Genomic DNA, 22369 nt, shown 5'->3' on the forward strand with positions numbered 1-22369 from the left:
TTTCACAGACACTAGGATTTACCATCACTTTTGAATAAGTTTGTATTCTCTATCTAAATCATAAAATAAATGATTTGGGTTTCATGTCCCTTTAACTTGTACCATTATGTGCAGTTTTTTTAAATTTAATTAGATGTCTATTTTATTTCTTTACAGGCTCTTTTCCGTCCAGTTGCCATGATGGTTCCTGATTACGCTATGATTGCCGAAATTTCCCTCTATTCCTTTGGCTTTAATAATGCTAAAATCTTAGCTAAAAAAATCACCACAACTTTCAAGCTATCATCTGAACAGCTAAGCTCACAGGTGACTGTCAAGTTCTAACAATCTCTTTACCTGAGTCTATTTACTGCTAAGTGATGCATCACCTATTAATTTGCCAACTATTTCTCATTGCCACACATCCAGGTCAGTTCTCTTCTTCCACTTGCTGGTTCATACTTGCTACACTGCCCTCTGCTGTTCATCTTTCAATCGGTCGCTATCCTCTTGCTCTCTTGCGTAGATTAAATAAACGTTGCTGAGTCTGTGAGCTAACAAAGTCTCTCCTCATTGAATGTAGTAAGAACAGAGACTGCTTTTCATAAAATGTAACGGGGCTCTCAAGAAGCAACATTTCAGATGTGGCTGCGAGGGTTAAAGGGACATTAAAGTGATGGTAAACTATGCCTACCTTGAAAGATCGTTCTTTTATGAACTCCAAAAATAATGTGACTGTAATTCATGACTTTATTAAATTCGCTCTATTAATCAACTTATTTATTTTTGAAACTAGTATTTTATTATTTCTATCCTCCTCCCGTAACACGGCCGCCATTGATTTACTCCGTTCACGTTTTTTTTACAACCACTGACAGCTCAGGCCAGTCGGCGACACTCCTCTTAGCTAACACGTCCTTCAATACATATGCGCATGCCCTAACTCTTGTATCGCTGGCTGAGAGTGCTCTAGCTTTTAATTGTGCGCATGCACAACATTTATTTGCGGAGATTGGAAACATTGTACTGAGGATAAAATAAATGGGATTCTCAGTTGTTATTCTCTCTCTATTGATAGCTGCGCTTAGACTGAATACAAAGTAAACGATACATTGGATACAAATACAATGTATTGCATACATAAATGTAACGCATGCGCAGAACAAGTCAAGAAGATTGACATGCCAATTCTGAAGATTCTAAACGGAAGTAATGGCAGGGGAGGAGCAAGGAGCGGTAACGCTCTGAAAGCAAAATAATAATTTATTACATTTATGAATAACGATTATAAATAAATATATAGGCAAATTAAGTTAAAAGTACTCAAAGATTAATATTTCAATATTTATAAAGTAAAAATTTACCATCACTTTAAACACATAGGGGCCAATTTATCAATGTCTATCCAATATGATACGCTGTAGCGTATCATGTCCGACAGACATCGCTGAATGCCAACAGCATACGCTGTCGGCATTTAACATTGTACAAGCAGTTCGCCCCCTGCAGATTTGCGGCCAATCGGGCGCTAGCAGGGGGTGTCAATCAGACCGATTGTATAGGATCGGGCAGGTTGCAGACCGCAGTCTTAAGACCGCTGCTTCATAACTGCTGTTTCCGGCGAACCTGAAGCCTTAATATATATACAGTTTATCATTTTATATTACAATCTCAAACACCTAGATAACGTTAGTTTTGCGTCAGAGGCTATGCAGTGCTAACGAGCAGTTTTCTCTCACCGCTCACCTACAGCGCTGGTATTACGAGTTTTCAGAAACTCGTCGTTAAAAGACAAGAAGTGAGCGTTGAGCAAAATTTTGCTCATTACCGCTCTCTAATACCAGCGCCACTTAAGTCAGTGGTGAGCTGGTGTAACATGCTTGTGCACGATTTCCCCATAGGAATCAACGGGGAGAGCCGGCTGAAAAAAGTCTAACACCTGCAAAAAAGCAGCGTAAAACTCAATAACACAGCCCCATTGATTCCTATGGGGAAATAAAATTTATGTTTACACCCAACACCCTAACATGAACCCCGAGTCTAAACACCCCTAATTTTACACTTATTAACCCCTAATCTGCTGCCCTGACATCACCGACACCTGCATTATATAATTAACCCCTAATTTGCCGCTCCGGACACCGCCGCCACCTACATTATACTTATGAACCCCCTAATCTGCTGCCCCCAACATCGCCGACACCTGCATTATATTTATTAACCCCTAATCTGCTGTCCCCAATGTCGCTGCCACCTACCTACACTTATTAACCCTTTAAATGCCGTCCCAACATTGTGCCAATATAATAAACATATTAACGCCTAAACTGCCACACTCCCGCCTCACAAACACCAGTTAAATATTATTAACCCCTAATATGCCGGCCCTAACATCGCCACCACCTACCTACATTTATTAACCCCTAATCTGCCGCCCCCAACGTCGCCGCCACTATATTAAAGTTATTAACCCCTAAACCTAAGTCTAACCCTAAACCTAACACCCCCTAACTTAAATATAATTTAAATAAATCTAAACAAATATTTCTATCATTAACTAAATTATTCCTATGTAAAACTAAATACTTACCTGTAAAATAAACCCTAAGATAGCTACAATATAACTAATGGTTACATTGTAGCTAGCTTAGGATTTATGTTTATTTTACAGGCAAGTTTGTATTTATTTTAACTAGGTAGAATAGTTATTAACTATTTAATAACTACCTAGTTAAAATAAAGACAAATTTACCTGTAAAATAAAACCTAACCTAAGTTACACTAACACCTAACACTACAATATAATTAAATAAATTAACTAAATTAAATGCAATTACCCACATTAAATTAAATTAGCTAAAGTACAAAAAAAGCAAACACTAAATTACAGAAAATAATAAACAAATTACAGAAATTTAAACTAATTAACCTAATCTAATAGCCCTATTAAAATAAACCCCCCCCCCCAAAAAAAAAAAAAAAAAAAAAAAAAAACCCCAAGCCTAAACTAAACTATCAATAGCCCTTAAAAGGGCCTTTTGCGGGGCATTGCCCCAAAGTAATCAGCTCTTTTACCTGTAAAAAAAAAAAAATACAAACAACCCCCCCAACAGTAAAACCCACCACTCACACAACCAACCCCCCAAATAAAATACTAGCTAAAAAAACCTAAGCTCCCCGTTGCCCTGAAAAGGGCATTTGGATGGGCATTGCCCTTAAAAGGGCAGTTAGCTCTTCTGCCGCCCAAACCCTAATCTAAAAAATAAAACCCACCCAATACACCCTTAAAAACACTTAACACTAACCCCCTGAAGATCGACTTACCGGGAGACGTCTTCATCCAAGCCGGGCAAAGTGGTCCTCCAGACGGGCAGAAGTCTTCATCCAAGCCGGGCAGATGTGGTCCTCCAGATGGGCAGAAGTCTTCATACAGACGGCATCTTCTATCTTCATCCATCCGGCGCGAAGCGGGTCCATCTTCAAGACATCCAACACGGAGCATCCTTTTCATCCGACGACTAAAACAGAATGAAGGTACCTTTAAGTGATAAAATTCTATCAGCCAATTGTAATTAAGGTAGAAAAAAATCATATTGGCTGATGCAATCAGCCAATAGGATTGAAGTTCAATCCTATTGGCTGATCCAATCAGCCAATAGGATTGAGTTGGCATTCTATTGGCTGTTCCAATCAGCCAATAGAATGTGAGCTCAATCCTATTGGCTGATTGGATCAGCCAATAGGATTGAACTTCAATCCTATTGGCTGATTGCATCAGCCAATAGGATTTTTTCTACCTTAATTCCGATTGTCTGATAGAATTAAATCAGCCAATCGGAATCTAAGGGACGCCATCTTGGATGACATCACTTAAAGGTACCTTCATTCTGTTTTAGTCGTCGGGTGAAGAGGATTCTCCACGTCTGATGTCTTGAAGATGTACCCGCTCAGCGCCGGATGGATGAAGATAGAAGATGTCGTCTGGATGAAGATCTGTCCGTCTGGAGGACCACTTCTGCCCAGCTTGGATGAAAACTTCTGCCCGTCTGGAGGACCACTTCCGCCCGGCTTGGATGAAGATGTATCCCGGTAAGTCAGGCGGTTAGTGTTAGGTGTTTTTAAGGGTGTATTGGGTGGGTTTTATTTTTTAGATTAGGGTTTGAGCGGCAAAAGAGCTAACTGCCCTTTTATGGGCAATGCCCATCCAAATGCCCTTTTCAGGGCTATGGTGAGCTTAGGTTTCTTTAGCTAGTATTTTATTTGGGGGGTTGGTTGTGTGGGTGGTGGGTTTTACTGTTGGGGGGGTTGTTTGTATTATTTTTTTTACAGGTAAAAGAGCTGATTAGTTTGGGGCAATGCCCCGCTAAAGGCCTTTTTAAGGGCTATTGGTAGTTTTGTTTAGGCTAGGATTTTTTTTTTTTTTTTTTGGGGGGGGGGGCTTTTTATTTTAATAGGGTTGTTAGATTAGGTTTAATTAGTTTAAATTTCTGTAATTTGTTTATTATTTTCTGTAATTTAGTGTTTTGTTTTGTTTTTGTACTTTAGCTAATTTAATGTAGGTAATTGTATTTAATTTAGTTTATTTCATTATATTGTAGTGTTAGGTGTTAGTGTAACTTAGGTTAAGTTTTACTTTACAGGTAAATTTGTCTTTATTTTAACTAGGTAGTTATTAAATAGTTAATAACTATTTAATAACTATTCTACCTAGTTAAAATAAATACAAACTTGCCTGTAAAATAAAAATAAATCCTAAAATAGCTACAATGTAACTATTAGTTATATTGTAGCTATCTTAGGGTTTATTTTACAGGTAAGTATTTAGTTTTAAATAGGAATAATTTAGTTAATGATAGTAATATTTATTTAGATTTATTTAAATTATATTTAAGTTAGGGGGTGTTAGGTTTAGGGTTAGACTTTACCCCTAGGTTTAGGGGTTAATAACTTTAATATAGTGGCAGCGACATTGGGGGCGGCAGATTAGGGGTTAATAAGTGTAGGTAGGTGGAGGCAAAATTGGGGGCGGCAGATTAGGGGTTAATAAATATAATGTAGGTGTCGGCAATTTTGGGGGCAGCAGATTAGGGGTTCATACATATAATGTAGGTGGCGGCAGTGTCCAGAGCGGCAGATTAGGGGTTAAAATTTTTATTTTAGTATTTGCGATGCGGGAGGGCCTCGGTTTAGGGGTTAATAGGTATTTTATGGGTGTTAGTGTACTTTCTCTTGTTAAGTGTATCCAGTCCACGGATCATCCATTACTTATGGGATATTCTCCTTCCCAACAGGTAGTTGCAAGAGGATCACCCACAGCAGAGCTGCTATATAGCTCCTCCCCTCACTGCCATATCCAGTCATTCTCTTGCAACTCTCAACTAAGATGGAGGTCGTAAGAGGACTGTGGTGTTTTAGACTTAGTTTATTTCTTCAATCAAAAGTTTAAATGGTACCGGAGTGTACTGTTTATCTCAGGCAGTATTTGGAAGAAGAATCTGCCTGCGTTTTCTATGATCTTAGCAGAAGTAACTAAGATCCTTTGCTGTTCTCACATATTCTGAGGAGTGAGGTAACTTCAGAGGGGGAATAGCGTGCAGGTTTTCCTGCAATAAGGTATGTGCAGTTAAAATATTTTTCTAGGGATGGAATTTGCTAGAAAATGCTGCTGATACCGAAGTAATGTAAGTAAAGCCTTAAATGCAGTGATAGCGACTGGTATCAGGCTTATTAATAGAGATACATACTCTTATAAAAGTGTATTTTAAAACGTTTGCTGGCATGTTTAATCGTTTTTTATATATGTTTGGTGATAAAACTTATTGGGGCCTAGTTTTTTCCACATGGCTGGCTTGATTTTTGCCTAGAAACAGTTTCCTGAAGATTTCCACTGTTGCAATATGAGTGGGAAGGGCCTATTTTAGTGCTTTTCTGTGCAGATAAAAATACTGACAGAGACATTCAGCTTCCCTCTGCATGATACAGGACATCTCTGAAGGGCTCAAAAGGCTTCAAAGTCGTGTTTGAGGAGGGTAACAATCACAGTAGACTGTGGCAGTTGTGACTGTGTTAAAAAAAAAAAAAAAAAAAAGTTTTTGACATTTATTATTCTGTTTTTTTTTTATTAAGGGGTTAATCATCCATTTGCAAGTGGGTGCAATGCTCTGCTGACTTGTTACATACACTGTAAAAATGTTGTTAGTGTAACTGCCTTTTTTCACTGTTATTTCAAATTTGGACAAAATTTGTGTTTCTTAAAGGCGCAGTAACATTTTTTATATTGCTTGTAAACTTGTTTTAAGTGTTTTCCAAGCTTGCTAGTCTCATTGCTAGTCTGTTTAAACATGTCTGATACAGAGGAACCTACTTGTTCATTATGTTTGAAAGCCATGGTGGAGCCCCATAGGAGAATGTGTACTAAATGTATTGATTTCACCTTAAACAGTAAAGATCAGTCTTTATCTATAAAAGAATTATCACCAGAGGGTTCTGTCAAGGGGGAAGTTATGCCGACTAACTCTCCCCACGTGTCAGATCCTTTGCCTCCCGCTCAGGGGACGCACGCTAATATGGCGCCAATTACATCAGGGACGCCCATAGCGATTACCTTGCAGGACATGGCTGCAATCATGAATAATACCCTGTCAGAGGTATTATCTAGATTGCCTGAATTAAGAGGCAAGCGCGATAGCTCTGGGGTTAGGAGAGATACAGAGCGCGCAAATGCTGTAAGAGCCATGTCTGATACTGCGTCACAGTATGCAGAACATGAGGACGGAGAGCTTCATTCTGTGGGTGACATCTCTGACTCAGGGAAACCTGATTCAGAGATTTCTAATTTTAAATTTAAGCTTGAGAACCTCTGTGTATTGCTTGGGGAGGTATTAGCTGCTCTGAATGACTGTAACACAGTTGCAATTCCAGAGAAATTGTGTAGGCTGGATAGATACTATGCGGTGCCGGTGTGTACTGACGTTTTTCCTATACCTAAAAGGCTTACAGAAATTATTAGCAAGGAGTGGGATAGACCCGGTGTGCCCTTTTCCCCACCTCCTATATTTAGAAAAATGTTTCCAATAGACGCCACTACACTGGATTTGTGGCGGACGGTCCCTAAGGTGGAGGGAGCAGTTTCTACTTTAGCAAAGCGTACCACTATCCCGGTTGAGGACAGTTGTGCTTTTTCAGATCCAATGGATAAAAAATTAGAGGGTTACCTTAAGAAAATGTTTATTCAACAAGGTTTTATTTTGCAGCCCCTTGCATGCATTGTGCCTGTCACTGCTGTGGCGGCATTCTGGTTTGAGGCCCTGGAAGAGGCCATCCATACAGCTCCATTGGAGGAAATTATTGACAAGCTTAGAACGCTTAAGCTAGCTAACTCATTTGTTTCTGATGCCATTGTTCATTTGACTAAACTAACGGCTAAGAATTCCGGATTCGCCATCCAGGCGCGTAGGGCGCTATGGCTTAAATCCTGGTCAGTTGACGTGACTTCAAAGTCTAAGTTACTCAACATTCCTTTCAAGGGGCAGACCTTATTTGGGCCTGGCTTGAAGGAAATTATTGCTGACATTACTGGAGGCAAGGGTCATACCCTTCCTCAGGACAGGGCCAAATCAAAGGCCAAACAGTCTAATTTTCGTGTCTTTCGAAATTTCAAGGCAGGAGCAGCATCAACTTCCTCCGCTTTAAAACAAGAGGGAACTGTTGCTCATTCCAGACAGGCCTGGAAATCTAACCAGTCCTGGGACAAGGGCAAGCAGGCCAGAAAACCTGCTGCTGACCCCAAGACAGCATGAAGGAACGGCCCCCTATCCGGAAACGGATCTAGTGGGGGGCAGACTTTCTCTCTTCGCCCAGGCGTGGGCAAGAGATGTTCAGGATCCCTGGGCGTTGGAGACCATATCTCAGGGATATCTTCTGGACTTCAAAGCTTCTCCTCCACAAGGGAGATTTCATCTTTCAAGGTTATCAGCAAACCAGATAAAGAAAGAGGCATTCCTAAGCTGTGTGCAAGACCTCCTAGTAATGGGAGTGATCCATCAAGTTCCGCGGACGGAACAGGGACAGGGGTTTTATTCAAATCTGTTTGTGGTTCCCAAGAAAGAGGGAACCTTCAGACCAATCTTGGATCTAAAGATTTTAAACAAATTCCTCAGAGTTCCATCATTCAAAATGGAAACTATTCGGACCATCCTACCCATGATCCAAGAGGGTCAGTACATGACCACAGTGGACTTAAAGGATGCCTACCTTCACATACCGATTCACAAAGATCATCATTGGTTCCTAAGGTTTGCCTTTCTAGACAGGCATTACCAATTTGTAGCTCTTCCCTTCGGGTTGGCCACTGCCCCGAGAATCTTTACAAAGGTTCTGGGCTCACTTCTGGCGGTTCTAAGACCGTGAGGCATAGCGGTGGCTCCGTATCTAGACGACATCCTGATACAGGCGTCAAGCTTTCAAATTGCCAAGTCTCATACAGAGATAGTTCTGGCATTTCTGAGGTCGCATGGGTGGAAAGTTAACGTGGAAAAGAGTTCTCTATCCCCACTCACAAGAGTCACCTTCCTAGGGACTCTTATAGATTCTGTAGAGATGAAAATTTACTTGACGGAGTCCAGGTTATCAAAACTTCTAAATGCTTGCCGTGTCCTTCATTCCATTCCACGTCCTTCAGTGGCTCAGTGCATGGAAGTTATCGGCTTAATGGTAGCGGCAATGGACATAGTGCCATTTGCGTGCCTGCATCTCAGACCGCTGCAATTATGCATGCTAAGTCAGTGGAATGGGGATTACTCAGATTTGTCCCTTCTACTAAATCTGGATCAAGAGACCAGAGATTCTCTTCTCTGGTGGCTATCTCGGGTCCATCTGTCCATGGGTATGACCTTTCGCAGACCAGATTGGACGATTGTAACAACAGATGCCAGCCTTCTAGGTTGGGGCGCAGTCTGGAACTCCCTGAAGGCTCAGGGATCGTTGACTCAGGAGGAGAAACTCCTCCCAATAAATATTCTGGAGTTAAGAGCAATATTCAATGCTCTTCTAGCTTGGCCTCAGTTAGCAACCCTGAGGTTCATCAGATTTCAGTCGGACAACATCACGACTGTGGCTTACATCAACCATCAAGGGGGAACCAGGAGTTCCCTAGCGATGTTAGAAGTCTCAAAGATAATTCGCTGGGCAGAGTCTCACTCTTGCCATCTGTCAGCGATCCACATCCCAGGCGTACAGAACTTGGAGGCGGATTTTCTAAGTCGTCAGACTTTTCATCCGGGGGAGTGGGAACTCCATCCGGAGGTGTTTGCTCAACTGATCCATCGTTGGGGCAAACCAGAACTGGATCTCATGGCGTCTCGCCAGAACGCCAAGCTTCCTTGTTACGGATCCAGGTCCAGGGACCCGGGAGCGACGCTGATAGATGCTCTAGCAGCTCCTTGGTTCTTCAACCTGGCTTATGTGTTTCCACCGTTTCCTCTGCTCCCTCGACTGATTGCCAAAATCAAGCAGGAGAGAGCATCAGTGATTCTGATAGCGCCTGCGTGGCCACGCAGGACCTGGTATGCAGACCTAGTGGACATGTCATCCTTTCCACCATGGACTCTGCCTCTGAGGCAGGACCTTCTAATACAAGGTCCTTTCAATCATCCAAATCTAATTTCTCTGAGACTGACTGCAAGGAGATTGAACGCTTGATCCTATCAAGGCGTGGCTTCTCCGAGTCAGTCATTGATACCTTAATACAGGCACGAAAGCCTGTCACCAGGAAAATCTACCATAAGATATGGCGTAAATATCTTTATTGGTGTGAATCTAAGAATTACTCATGGAGTAAGGTTAGGATTCCTAGGATATTGTCCTTTCTCCAAGAGGGTTTGGACAAAGGATTATCAGCTAGTTCTTTAAAAGGACAGATTTCTGCTCTGTCTATTCTTTTGCACAAGCGTCTGGCAGAGGTTCCAGACGTCCAGGCTTTTTGTCAGGCTTTGGTTAGAATTAAGCCTGTGTTTAAAACTGTTGCTCCCCCGTGGAGCTTAAACTTCGTTCTTAAAGTTCTTCAAGGAGTTCCGTTTGAACCCCTTCATTCCATTGATATTAAACTTTTATCTTGGAAAGTTCTGTTTTTGATGGCTATTTCCTCGGCTCAAAGAGTCTCTGAGCTATCTGCCTTACAATGTGATTCTCCTTATCTGATTTTTCATGCAGATAAGGTAGTTCTGCAAACCTGGGTTTTTACCTAAGGTGGTTTCTAACAAGAATATCAATCAAGAGATTGTTGTTCCATCATTGTGTCCTAATCCTTCTTCGAAGAAGGAACGTCTCTTACATAATCTGGACGTAGTCCGTGCCTTGAAGTTTTACTTACAAGCTACTAAAGATTTTCGCCAAACATCTTCCCTGTTTGTCGTTTACTCTGGACAGAGGAGAGGTCAAAAAGCTTTGGCAACCTCTCTTTCCTTTTGGCTTCGGAGCATAATTCGCTTAGCCTATGAGACTGCTGGACAGCAGCCCCCTGAAAGGATTACAGCTCATTCTACTAGAGCTGTGGCTTCCACCTGGGCCTTTAAAAATGAGGCCTCTATTGAACAGATTTGCAAGGCTGCGACTTGGTCTTCGCTTCACACCTTTTCAAAATTTTACAAATTTGATACTTTTGCTTCTTCGGAGGCTGTTTTTGGGAGAAAGGTTCTTCAGGCAGTGGTTCCTTCCGTTTAATCCTGCCTTGTCCCTCCCATCATCCGTGTACTTTAGCTTTGGTATTGGTATCCCATAAGTAATGAATGATCCGTGGACTGGATACACTTAACAAGAGAAAACATAATTTATGCTTACCTGATAAATTTATTTCTCTTGTAGTGTATCCAGTCCACGGCCCGCCCTGTCCTTTTAAGGCAGGTCTAAATTTTAATTAAACTACAGTCACCACTGCACCCTATGGTTTCTCCTTTCTCGTCTTGTTTCGGTCAAATGACTGGATATGGCAGTGAGGGGAGGAGCTATATAGCAGCTCTGCTGTGGGTGATCCTCTTGCAACTTCCTGTTGGGAAGGAGAATATCCCATAAGTAATGGATGATCCGTGGACTGGATACACTACAAGAGAAATAAATTTATCAGGTAAGCATAAATTATGTTTTTTAGCACTTTAGTTATGAGTTTTATGTTACGGCGTTGTACCATAAAACTCATAACTACTGACTTTTAAATATGTTAGGACTCTTGACAGGGTAGTGTGTACCGCTCACTTTTTGACCTCCCAGGACAGACTCATAATATCAGCGCTATGGAAGTCCCATAGAAAAAAGACTTTACAAAGTTTACTTAAGTCGTTTTGCGGTAAGGCCAAAGAAGTGTGCGGTGACCCTAAACCTTCAAGACTCGTAATACCAGCGGGCGTAAAAAAGCAGCGTTAGGACCTCTTAACGCTGCTTTTTTACACTAACGCACAATCTAGCCGAAAGTGTTTAATGTTTTTTTAAGTTTACAACATCTAATTCAGCTAAAATTTCATAGTTTAAATATAATTATTACCACGTTTGGTTTCCATGCATTGTTGTTTTGTAATATATTTGACAGTTTGTAGGATATTTTGAGGCCATCTGACAAGTTAGTATTTGTGAGATCCATAACCAAGTCCTTCATTGATAAAGAGCTTACTGAATAATCAGAGAGTTGTTAAAACATACTCTGTAAATGCCTGGTCCAGTCCACTCAGTAACACCACCGGACTCATTTGCTTGGCAAACAAAACAAAATACAAACATAGAGGTATCCAGTCCATCAGAAATGTTGTGCAAAGTGTGTTCCATGGCTTATCCACAGTCTAAACCTTACTTCCACTGTTCTGATACCCCCCCCCTGCAATTTAACCCTAACCACTTCTTAACCAGTTCCCTCACTGCTGCACCCCCTATTGCAAATTAATCGATCTGGGCTGTCACTATTCACTTAAGCACAATTAAAGGGACATGAAACCCACAATTTTTCTTTCATGATTTAGACTTCTATTATCTAATTTGCTTTCTTCTATTTGAATATGTTGTTGAACATCATATCTGGGTAGGCTCAGGAACTTCAATGCACTACTGGGAGTTAGCTGCTGACTGTTATCATTGGCTCACCTGATGTGTTAATTTAGCTCCCAGTAGTGCATTGCTGCTCCTTTAACAACAGATACCAAGAGAATGAAGGAAATTTGATAATAGAAGGAAATTGGAGAGTTGTTTAAAATGGTATGTTCTGTCTGAATCATGAAATATTTTTTTTTTTGGATTTCATGTCCCTTTAACTTTAACGTTGACCTCCCCCATCTACAAGTAACCCCCCTCGTTCAATTCCCACATCAAGTAACCCTAATGGCTGAACCAATTCCAAGATAGAAATTCAAAATCATCCAAAACCCAAATAGCCATAGAATTTAGCTCTTTTGCCCCTGTTACAGAGGAATACGTTTCTACACTTATACTATCCTCCCACCTCACTACCTGTCCTCTCGACCCCATCCCCTCACAGCTACTCCCCTCCCTATCTTCTACCTTTACCCCTATACTCACACTCATCTTCAACCTTTCCCTCAGCACTGGTATATTTCCCTCATCTCTAAAACATGCACTGGTCACACCTATCCTCAAAAAACCTTCTCTTGATCCAACCTCCCCATCCAACTACCATCCTTTTCCCTACTCCCTCTTGCCTCAAAGGTCCTTGAAAAGCTAGTATATGCATGTCTATCCCATTTCCTTACACTAAACTCTCTCCTTGACCCACTGCAATCTGGATTCTGTCCCCATAACTCCACAGAGACAGCAATTGTCAAGGTTACCAACAACCTACTTACAGCATAGTCCAAAGGCCACTTCTCTTTGCTTATCCTCCTTGATCTGTCTGCAGCCTTTGATACTGTTGACCACCCTCTTTTGCTTCAAACCTTCCAATCCTTCGGTATCTGCGACACAGCTCTCTCGTGGTTCTTTTCCTATCTAATCGTACCTTTAGTTTAGCATTCTCTGTAGCATCCTCTGCCCCATTACCACTTTCTGTTGGGGTACCTCAAGGCTCTGTCCTCGGTCCCCTTCTCTTTTCAATCTACATGTCATTATTAGGTTCCTTAATAAAGTCCCACGGGTTTCAATACCATTTGTATGCCGATGACACCCAAATCTATCTCTCTGCATCAGACCTACCTCCATCCTTACTAACCCGTTTCACTAACTGTCTTTCTCATATCTCACCTTGGATGTCCTCTCACTACCTTGAGCTAAATCTCTCCAAAACTGGACTCCTTCCTCCAAAATCTCCACCCCCCAATTTTCTATAACTGTTGCTAATTCCATCATTACCCCTACCCCGCATGCCCGATATCTTGGGGTCACACTTGACTCAGACCTTTCTTTCACTCCTCACATTCAGTCCTTGTCTAAAGCCTGCCGTTTCCACCTAAAAAACATCTCTAAAATTAGACATTTCCTTACACAAGACACAACTAAGATTTTAATCCACTCTCTCGTCCTTTCCCGCCTCGACTATTGCAACTCTGTCCTCTCTGGTCTCCCTAGCTGCTGCCTAGCTCCTTTACAATCCATAATGAATGCCTCTGCCAGGCTCATCTTCCTAACATGTCGCTCTTCATCTGCTGCACCTCTCTGCCAATCCCTTCACAGGCTTCCTCTTGCCTCCAGGATTAAACACAAAATCCTCACTCTGACATACCAAGCCCTCAACAGCGCTGCTCCCTCTACATTTCAGACCTTGTCTCCAGATACTCTCCCTTCCAACCCCTTCGCTCTGCTCACGATCTCCTATTCTCCTCCTTTCTTGTTACTTCCTCACATTCCCGTTTACAGGACTTCTCCAGACTGGCTCCCATCTTGTGGAACTCCCTGCCTCGCTCCACAAGACTCTACCCTAGTTTTAACAGCTTCAAGTGATCCCTAAAGACTCTACTATTCAGGGATGCATACAACCTACACTAACATTTCCTAACTCCATTGCTTTCCCCTTGAATCCCTTAGAATGTAAGCCTATGAGCCCAGCTGTTTGTAGATCACCTTCATAAGAGCCAACTACAACAGTGCAACTCTCGGCAGGGCCCTCAACTCATTTGATCCCTATAAATGTTGTCTTGTTTACCGCCTATGCTTATAGCACTGCGGAATCTGTTGGCGCTCTACAAATACCTGATAATAATAAAAAAGGTTTGTATTAATGACAGTTGTCTAGACTCCTGGGAGTAGGTTTATCAACTGTCGGGCGGACATGATCTGCTGTAGCGGATCATGTCCTCCCGACATCGATAAATGCCGACAGCATAGGCTAGTGAAATGCTTGTCTAATGCCGCCCCTGCACATGGGGGTGTCAATCAATGATTGCTGTCCGCCACCTCAGAGGTGGCAGATGAGTTAAGCAGCAGCTTCTTAACTTTTGTTTCTGGCGAGCCTGAAGGATCTCGCGGAAACAGCTGCATCGGCAGCTTGTTAACTATACTCCCTGGTTTATTTTCAGGATTTGCAGAAGAACATCCCGATTTGGTTCCACATTCCCCTGTTTGCGCTCTTTCTACCTTTACTATATGTTTATATTTTTCTTTCACAAACCCTTATTTATTTTTGTTTATTATTATTACTAATTTCAATACTCCTTTCTGTAGCACCTTTATAATCTCTGTCATTTGAGCCCTATTGATTCTTTTTGACTCCTCTCCAAAGGCCTAATTTATCTATTTTATCCCATGTTTTCCTTTCTCAGGACCATTATGACTTTGGGATGAGAGCTGTAAAAACTGTGATTTCTGCTGCTGGGAATTTGAAGAGAGAACATCCCACAATGAATGAGGTAAAAATATTTTTTTGTTTGTTTACACACTGACTTGAAATATTTTAAACATATAGGGCCAGATTACAAGTGACTATCTTTTTTTTTTCCGATCGAGCCAACTTCACTTAAAGTAAACTTAACACAGGTGGGCTAGCACGTGCATTACAAGTTGAAAGTAAAAAGGTAGTGCACAAGCAAAACCCAATGCACGCTAACTTCCAGACTTCAGATAGCCACACAGGGGCCGGATTATCAATGTCTGGCGGACATGATACGCTGTATCGTATCATGTCTGCCAGCCATCGCTGAATGCCGACAGCATACGCTGTCGGCATTTAGCATTGCACAAGCAGTTCTAGTGAACTGCTTGTGCAATGCCACCCCCTGCAGGTTTGCGGCCGCTAGCAGAGTGTGTCAATCAGCCCGATCGTATAGGATCGGGCGGATTGTTGCCTGCAGCCTCAGAGGTGGCAGACCAGTTAAGGAGCAGCAGTCTTAAGACTGCTGCTTCTTAACTGCTGTTTCCGGCGAGCCTGAAGGCTCTCGACGGAAACAGGGGCATCAGGGGCCATTTGGCCCTTGATAAATTGGCCCTATAGACTTCAATGGAGTATGCTTTAAAAATAGAATTTAAGGCTTAACACTCACGCTCTAACCCGACACTGCGTAAGACCTACATCGCTAAACCCGAAGGTAGCTATCAATATTTTACATTCTAATGTTCTTCACATGGAAGAAAATGTTCTTTTTCTTTTGAAAGCCTTTCACCAAGACGTGTTTGCTTTTAAAAACACATCCACAAAGGTGAAATCTTGTTTGAACATCTTTTCTCCAACATTGGTGTGTCCGGTCCACGGCGTCATCCATTACTTGTGGGAATATTCTCTTCCCCATCAGGAAATGGCAAAGAACACAGCAAAAGCTGTCCATATAGTCCCTCCTAGGCTCCGCCCACCCCAGTCATTCTCTTTGCCGTTGCACAGGCAACATCTCCACGGAGATGGTGAAGAGTATGTGGTGTTTAGTTGTAGTTTTTTATTCTACTATCAAGAGTTTGTTATTTTAAAATAGTGCTGGTATGTACTATTTACTCTGAAACAGAAAAAGATGAAGAGTTCTGTTTGTGAGAGGAATATGATTTTAGCAGCAGTAACTAAAATCATTTGCTGTTTCCACATAGGACTGTTGAGATGAAATAACTTCAGTTGGGGGAAACAGTTAGCAGACTTTTCTGCTTAAGGTATGACTAGCCATTTTTCTAACAAGACTGTGTAATGCTGGAAGGCTGTCATTTCCCCTTATGGGGACCGGTAAGCCATTTTCTTAGTCTCAAACAGAATAAAGGGCTTAATGTGGGCTATAAAACTGGTAGACACTTTTATGGGCAAGATTGATTGCTTTATTTGGGCATTTTATACAGCTTGATGTTGATATTCACACTTATAAACTTTGGGGAACATTTTTTAACGTCAGGCACTGGTTTAGACACCTTTCCAGTCAGGAAGGGCCTTCCCTGTAGTAGGCTGAGCCTCATTTTCGCGCCATTACTGCGCAGTTACTTTTGAGAGCAGGACATGCAGCTGCATGTATGTGGGTCTGAAAGTAGTTGAAAAGGTTCCTAGAAGGCTTCATTTGGTATCGTATACCCCCTGGGTTTGGTAAAGTCGCAGCAAAGGCTGTAGCTGGGACTGTAGAGGGGTTAAAACTGTAACCGGCTCCGGTTTCTTCATTTTAAGGGTTAAAGGTCTCAAATTTGGGGTGCAATGCTTTAAGACACTGTGGTGAAAATTTGGTTAAATTTGAACAATTCCTTCATAGTTTTTCACATATTCAGTAATAAAGTGTGCCCTGTATAAAATTTAAAGAGACAGTAACGGTTTTGTTTAAAAATGGTTTTTGTACTTTATTGACAAGTTTAAGCCTGTTTAACATGTCTGTACCTTCAGATAAGCTATGTTCTGTATGTATGGAAGCCAATGTGTCTCCCCCTTCAAAATTGTGTGATAATTGTGCCATAGCGTCCAAACAAAGTAAGGACAGTACTGCCACAGATAGTAAAGTTGCCCAAGATGATTCATCAGATGAAGGGAGTAGACATAGTTCTACATCATCTCCTTCTGTGTCTACACCAGTTTTGCCCACGCAGGAGACCCCTAGTACTTCTAGCGCGCCAATGCTTGTTACTATGCAACAATTGACGGCAGTAATGGATAACTCCATAGCAAATATTTTATCCAAAATGCCTGCATTTCAGAGAAAGCGCAATTGCTCTGTTTTAAACACTGTAGAGCAGGAGGGCTCTGATGATAATTGCTCTGTCATACCCTCACACCAATCTGAAGGGGCCATGAGGGAGGTTTTGTCAGATGGGGAAATTTCAGATTCAGGTAGAATTTCTCAACAGGCAGAACCTGATGTTGTGACATTTAAATTTAAATTAGAGCATCTCCGCGCACTGCTTAAGGAGGTGTTATCTACTCTGGATGATTGTGACAACCTGGTCATTCCAGAAAAATTGTGCAAGATGGACAAGTTCCTAGAGGTTCCGGTGCACCCCGACGCCTTTCCTATACCCAAGCGGGTGGCGGACATAGTGAATAAGGAGTGAGAGAAGTCCGGCATACCTTTTGTTCCCCCTCCTATATTTAAGAAATTATTTCCTATGGTCGACCCCAGAAAGGACTTATGGCAGACAGTCCCTAAGGTCGAGGGGGCAGTTTCTACACTAGCCAAGCGCACTACTATTCCTATCGAGGATAATTGTGCTTTCAAAGATCCTATGGATAAAAAATTGGAGGGTTTGCTTAAAAAGATTTTTGTACAGCAAGGTTACCTCCTGCAACCTATTTCGTGCATTATTCCTGTCACTACAGCAGCGTGGTTCTGGTTCGAGGAACTAGAAAAGTCGCTCAGTAGAGAGACTCCGTATGAGGAGGTTATGGACAGAGTTCACGCACTTAAGTTAGCTAATTCCTTTATTTTAGATGCCGCTTTGCAGTTAGCTAGATTAGTGGCGAAAAATTCTGGGTTTGCAATTGTGGCGCGCAGAGCGCTCTGGCTAAAGTCTTGGTCAGCGGATGTATCTTCCAAGACAAAATTGGAGGGTTTGCTTAAAAAGATTTTTGTACAGCAAGGTTACCTCCTGCAACCTATTTCGTGCATTATTCCTGTCACTACAGCAGCGTGGTTCTGGTTCGAGGAACTAGAAAAGTCGCTCAGTAGAGAGACTCCGTATGAGGAGGTTATGGACAGAGTTCACGCACTTAAGTTAGCTAATTCCTTTATTTTAGATGCCGCTTTGCAGTTAGCTAGATTAGCGGCGAAAAATTCTGGGTTTGCAATTGTGGCGCGCAGAGCGCTCTGGCTAAAGTCTTGGTCAGCGGATGTATCTTCCAAGACAAAATTGCTTAATATCCCCTTAAAGGGTAAAACTCTTTTTGGGCCAGAATTGAAAGAGATTATCTCAGACATCACTGGGGGTCACGGCCACGCCCTCCCACAAGATAGGCCTTTCAAAGCCAAGAATAAGTCTAATTTTCGTTCCTTTCGCAATTTCAGGAACGGACCGGCCTCCAACTCTGCAGCCTCTAGACAAGAGGGTAATGCTTCGCAAACCAAACCAGCTTGGAAACCAATGCACTGCTGGAACAAGGGTAAGCAGGCCAAGGAATGGGGTTTTACTCAAATCTGTTTGTAGTTCCCAAAAAAGAGGGAACTTTCAGACCAATTCTGGATTTAAAGATCCTAAACAAATTTCTCAGAGTGCCATCGTTCAAAATGGAAACCATTCGAACGATTTTACCTACAATCCAGGAGGGTCAATTTATGACTACCGTGGATCTAAAGGATGCGTATCTACATATTCCTATCCACAAAGATCATCATCAGTTCCTAAGGTTCGCCTTTCTGGACAAACATTACCAGTTTGTGGCTCTCCCATTCGGGCTAGCCTCTGCTCCAAGGATTTTCACAAAGGTACTCGGGTCCCTTCTAGCGGTTCTAAGACCAAGGTGCATTGCAGTGGCACCTTACTTGGACGACATTCTGATACAAGCGTCGTCTCTTTCAAAGGCAAAGGCTCACACAGACATCGTTCTAGCCTTTTTCAGATCTCACGGATGGAAAGTGAACATAGAAAAAAGTTCCCTGTCTCCATCGACAAGAGTTCCTTTCTTGGGGACAATAATAGATTCTTTAGAAATGAAGATTTTCCTGACAGATGTCAGAAAGCTAAAACTTCTAAGCGCTTGTCAAGTTCTTCATTCTGTTCCACGTCCTTCCATAGCTCAGTGCATGGAAGTAGTAGGGTTGATGGTTGCAGCAATGGACATAGTTCCTTTTGCGCGAATTCATCTAAGACCATTACAACTGTGCATGCTGAAACAGTGGAATGGGGACTATACAGACTTGTCTCCAGTGATTCAAGTAGATCAGAAGACCAGAGACTCACTCCGTTGGTGGCTAACCCAGGACCACCTGTCCCAGGGAATGAGTTTCCGCAGACCAGAGTGGGTCATCGTCACGACCGACGCCAGTCTAGTGGGCTGGGGCGCGGTCTGGAACTCCCTGAAAGCTCAGGGGCTATGGTCTCGGGAAGAGTCTCTTCTCCCGATAAACATTCTGGAACTGAGAGCGATATTCAATGCTCTCAGGGCTTGGCCTCAACTAGCAAAGGCCAGATTCATACGATTCCAATCAGACAACATGACGACTGTTGCTTACATCAATCATCAGGGGGGAACAAGGAGTTCCCTGGCGATGAGAGAAGTGACCAAAATCATAAAATGGGCGGAGGATCACTCCTGCCACCTATCTGCGATCCACATCCCAGGAGTGGAAAACTGGGAAGCGGATTATCTGAGTCGCCATACATTCCATCCGGGGGAGTGGGAACTCCACCCGGAGATCTTTGCCTAGTTGACTCAATTATGGGGCATTCCAGACATGGATCTGATGGCGTCTCGTCAGAACTTCAAGGTTCCTTGCTACGGGTCCAGATCCAGGGATCCCAAGGCGACTCTAGTGGATGCATTAGTAGCGCCTTGGACCTTCAACCTAGCTTATGTGTTTCCACCGTTTCCTCTCATTCCCAGGCTGGTAGCCAGGATCAAGCAGGAGAGGGCCTCGGTGATCTTGATAGCTTCTGCGTGGCCACGCAGGACTTGGTATGCAGACCTGGTGAATATGTCATCGGCTCCACCATGGAAGCTACCTTTGAGACAGGATCTTCTAGTACAAGGTCCATTCGAACATCCAAATCTAGTTTCCCTTCAGCTAACGGCTTGGAAATTGAACGCTTGATTTTATCTAAGCGTGGGTATTCGGATTCTGTAATAGATACTATGATACAAGCCAGAAAACCTGTAACTAGGAAGATTTACCATAAAATATGGAAAAGATATATCTGTTGGTGTGAATCCAAGGGATTCTCATGGAGTAAGATCAAAATTCCTAGGATCCTTTCCTTTCTCCAAGAAGGTTTGGATAAGGAATTATCAGCGAGTTCTCTAAAAGGACAGATTTCTGCTTTATCTGTCTTATTACACAAACGACTGGCAGCTGTGCCTGATGTTCAAGCTTTTGTTCAGGCTTTGGTCAGGATCAAGCCTGTTTACAGACCTTTGACTCCTCCCTGGAGTCTGAATTTAGTTTTTTCAGTTCTTCAAGCGGTTCCGTTTGAACCTCTACATTCCATAGATATCAAGATGTTATCTTGGAAAGTTCTGTTTTTGGTTGCTATTTCTTCCGCTAGAAGAGTTTCTGAGTTATCGGCTTTGCAGTGTAATCCGCCCTATCTGGTGTTCCATTCAGATAAGGTTGTTTTGCGTACTAAACCTGGTTTCCTTCCAAAGGTTGTTTCCAACAAGAATATTAACCAGGAAATAGTTGTGCCTTCTTTGTGTCCGAATCCAGTTTCAAAGAAGGAACGTTTGTTACACAATCTAGATGTAGTTTGTGCTTTAAAGTTCTATTTAGAAGCAACAAAGGATTTCAGACAAACGTCTTCTCTGTTTGTCGTTTATTCTGGCAAGAGGAGAGGTCAAAAAGCTACTGCTACCTCTCTTTCCTTTTGGCTGAAAAGCATCATCCGATTGGCTTATGAGACTGCCGGACGGCAGCCTCCTGAACGCATCACAGTTCACTCTACTAGGGCTGTGGCTTCCACATGGGCCTTCAAGAACGAGGCTTCTGTTGATCAGATATGTAAGGCAGCGACTTGGTCTTCCCTGCACACTTTTGCCAAATTCTACAAATTTGATACTTTTGCTTCTTCGGAGGCTATTTTTGGGAGAAAGGTTTTACAAGCCATGGTGCCTTCCGTTTAGGCAACCTGATTGGCTCCCTCCCTTCATCCGTGTCCTAAAGCTTTGGTATTGGTTCCCACAAGTTATGGATGACGCCGTGGACCGGACACACCAATGTTGGAGAAAACAGAATTTATGCTTACCTGATAAATTACTTTCTCCAACGGTGTGTCCGGTCCACGGCCCGCCCTGGTTTTTTAATCAGGTTTGATGAATTTCTTTCTCTAACTACAGTCACCACGGCACCCTATAGTTTCTCCTGTTTTTTTCTCCTGTCCGTTGGTCGAATGACTGGGGTGGGCGGAGCCTAGGAGGGACTATATGGACAGCTTTTGCTGTGCTCTTTGCCATTTCCTGTTGGGGAAGAGAATATTCCCACAAGTTATGGATGACGCCGTGGACCGGACACACCGTTGGAGAAAGTAATTTATCAGGTAAGCATAAATTCTGTTTTTTTACAGTTGCAATAATGCAATTGAGCAGTTTCACGTCCCCACACCCAGCCCCTCCCATCTCACACCTAGTTCCATCTATGGAATGTCCCAACTCTGCCCACCCTGACTAGACGCGCGAGTCTCCCTGACTATGAAGTATGTTATTATTTAACCCTATACGAAACTAAATCCACTGTCAATTTTTCAAATTTGCTAGTGGACTGATATATCCTAGTACACATGCAAAGCAACCTGTGATATTTAACCCATATATCAAAGTTGCCACTAAATACATTCAATGGACACTCAAGTCAAAATGAAACTTTCATGATTCAGATAGAGCAGTAATTTTAAACAACTTTCCAATGTACTTCCATTAACAAAATGTGCACAGTCTTTTTTATAATTATACTTTTTGAGTCCCCAGCTCTTACTGAACATGTGCAAGAGTTTTATAGACTATACTTACTGTATATGCATTTGTGATTGGCTGATGGCTGTCACATGATGCTAGGGGAGTAGAAATAGACATAACTGAAATTTGGCAGAAAAAAAATCTACTACTCATTTTTCAGACTAAGGGGCAGATTTATCAAGTGTCTGGCGGACATGATCCTCTGTAGCGATCATATCCGCCAGACATTGATAAATGCCGACAGCGTATCATTGCACGAGCAGTACTGGTGAACTGCTTGTGCAATGCCGCCCCCTGGACATTCCCAGCAGGGGGTGTCAATCAACCCGATCGTATGAGATCGGGCGGATTGATGTCCGCAGCTTCAGAGGCAGTGGACAAGTTAAGGAGCAGCGGTCTTCCGGCGAGCCTTAAGGCTTG

The 22369-nt window shown here is 42.5% G+C and overlaps 1 protein-coding gene across 1 annotated transcript in view; it reads left to right on the top strand.

Moving 5' to 3' along the window:
• Window positions 1–22369, top strand: part of DNAH1 (dynein axonemal heavy chain 1) — a 691978-nt gene that overhangs the window by 414903 nt on the left and 254706 nt on the right. The window contains exons 33-34 of the mRNA XM_053721084.1: window positions 157–306; window positions 14727–14813. Coding sequence (XP_053577059.1) covers window positions 157–306; window positions 14727–14813 — 237 coding nt within the window. The remainder of the gene's footprint in view (window positions 1–156; window positions 307–14726; window positions 14814–22369) is intronic.

The sequence above is a fragment of the Bombina bombina genome, chromosome 7 (assembly GCF_027579735.1).
Source record: "Bombina bombina isolate aBomBom1 chromosome 7, aBomBom1.pri, whole genome shotgun sequence".
Taxonomy (NCBI): Eukaryota; Metazoa; Chordata; class Amphibia; order Anura; family Bombinatoridae; genus Bombina; species Bombina bombina.